General features: G+C 37.4%; 1 protein-coding gene across 12 annotated transcripts in view; it reads left to right on the forward strand.

Annotated features, from left to right (window-relative positions):
• MEIS2 (Meis homeobox 2) overlaps positions 1–1,594 on the forward strand; it is a 175,414-nt gene extending 173,820 nt beyond the window's left edge. For 6 of the 12 annotated variants that reach the window (XM_057420185.1, XM_057420183.1, XM_057420189.1 and 3 more), the window contains one exon: positions 123–1,594. In XM_057420185.1, the coding sequence (XP_057276168.1) occupies positions 123–409 (287 nt within the window). In that variant the 3' untranslated portion in view covers positions 410–1,594. The remainder of the gene's footprint in view (positions 1–122) is intronic. The other 6 variants (XM_057420191.1, XM_057420190.1, XM_057420194.1 and 3 more) reach the window with 1 other exon arrangement.
• The last annotated feature ends 216 nt before the right edge of the window (positions 1,595–1,810 follow it).

Raw genomic sequence — 1,810 nt, forward strand, 5'->3', positions numbered from 1 at the left:
TGCAGCTAATTTTAGATGGAAGATTTGCAGTGTCTGTTGTTTTTCCTGTTCATTTTAGATGGGTAAATTGTGAAAACGTTGAGGAATCTGACCTGGTTTTTTTTCCTTCCTTTTTTGTCTAGGTTTGCAAGGCATGCCAGGGGACTACATATCTCAGGGTGGTCCTATGGGTATGAGTATGGCACAGCCAAGTTACACTCCTCCCCAGATGACCCCACACCCTACTCAATTAAGACATGGACCCCCAATCCATTCATATTTGCCAAGTCACCCCCATCACCCAGCCATGATGATGCACGGAGGACCCCCTACCCACCCTGGAATGACCATGTCAGCACAGAGCCCCACAATGTTAAATTCTGTAGACCCCAGTGTTGGTGGACAGGTTATGGACATTCATGCCCAATAGTATAAGGAAACTCAAGGGAAAAACAAAACAAAACAAAAGAAAAAAAAAACAAAAACAAACTATTTTAAGACTTTTGAACTTTGACCAGATGTTGACACTTAATATGAAATTCCAGACAGCTGTGATTATTTTTTACTTTTTGTCATTTTTCATCAACAACAGAGGACCAACGAAACAAGAACACAAATGTGAAATCATGGGCTCACTGAAATGAAAGTGTCCATGTACACAGATCCTCTGGAAAAAAAAAAAGACTCCAAGAGTTATAACTACTGTAGTATAAACATAGGAACTAAGTTAACTTGTACATTTCTGTTGATCACTCCGTTACGTTGCCTCAAATAGTTTTAGAAGAAAAAAAAATCCTTGTTTTCCACACTATGTGTGTTGTTCCCAAAAGAATGACTGTTTTGGTTCAGCAGTGAAGTCACTATCCATGAAAGACCTGTTTCGGCCAGTGAGAAGAGAACTACCCTGGAGATGAAGACGAAAAGTCTTGCTGGGTCTCTCATCACTCAGAAGACTGTTCCAAGAAGACCTTGCCATTCCCTCGTTTTGTTCCTTCATAAAATGTGTCCTTTAGTTTCAAACAGATCTTTATAGTTTGTGCTTCATTAAGTCTCTCCCCATTCCTCCCCAGTCTATTTTTTTTTCTTTTTTGGACTCTTCTTCAAAGAGCTTGCAGGTGAAGATTTAAGAGACACAACAGACAGAGCAGGAGCTTCTTCCAGTAGTTCTGAGCCTTGGCTTTGGACAAAACTAAACTAAAAGTTGGGCAGCTTTCCTCAATGAAAGAAGTTACTAAAGGTCTTTGCACCAAACCTAGGACTTTATCACAAACTCAAAGCTTGGGGAAAAAAAGCAAGAATACTGTAACAAACTTCGTACAGAGTTCGGTCTATTAATTGTTTCATGTTAGATATTCTATGTGTTTACCTCAATTGAAAAAAAAAAAAAAGAATGTTTTTGCTAGTATCAGATCTGCTGTGGAATTGGTATTGTATGTCCATGAATTCTTCCTTTCTCAGCACGTGTTCCTCACTAGAAGAAAATGCTGTTACCTTTAAGCTTTGTCAAAATTTACATTAAAATACTTGTATGAGGACTGTGACGTTATGTTTTAAAAAGAAAAAAAAAGGTGTTAAGTCACAAAATGCGGTAATAAATATTTCATTTTTGATTTTTTGTTAAGCTTTTGTGTTTTTAATCATGCTTAGGAGAGACCGAAGTTATTGGAAGAGATGTCTCAAACAAATTTCTTATCAGCACGGAGAAGAAAGGTTGGAAAAATCAGAAACAAGCTTGTCATCAGAACTCACAGAATAATTGAATGAAAGAACGTCTGAGGTTATCTATTTCTGCTGATTATTGATATTTATGCCAGACTAAACAAAATTTACA

This window comes from Pezoporus wallicus, unplaced genomic scaffold (genome assembly GCF_028554395.1).
Source record: "Pezoporus wallicus isolate ANWC-B61680 ecotype Strahan unplaced genomic scaffold, APGP_CSIRO_Pwel_v1 contig_5418, whole genome shotgun sequence".
NCBI lineage: Eukaryota > Metazoa > Chordata > Aves > Psittaciformes > Psittacidae > Pezoporus > Pezoporus wallicus.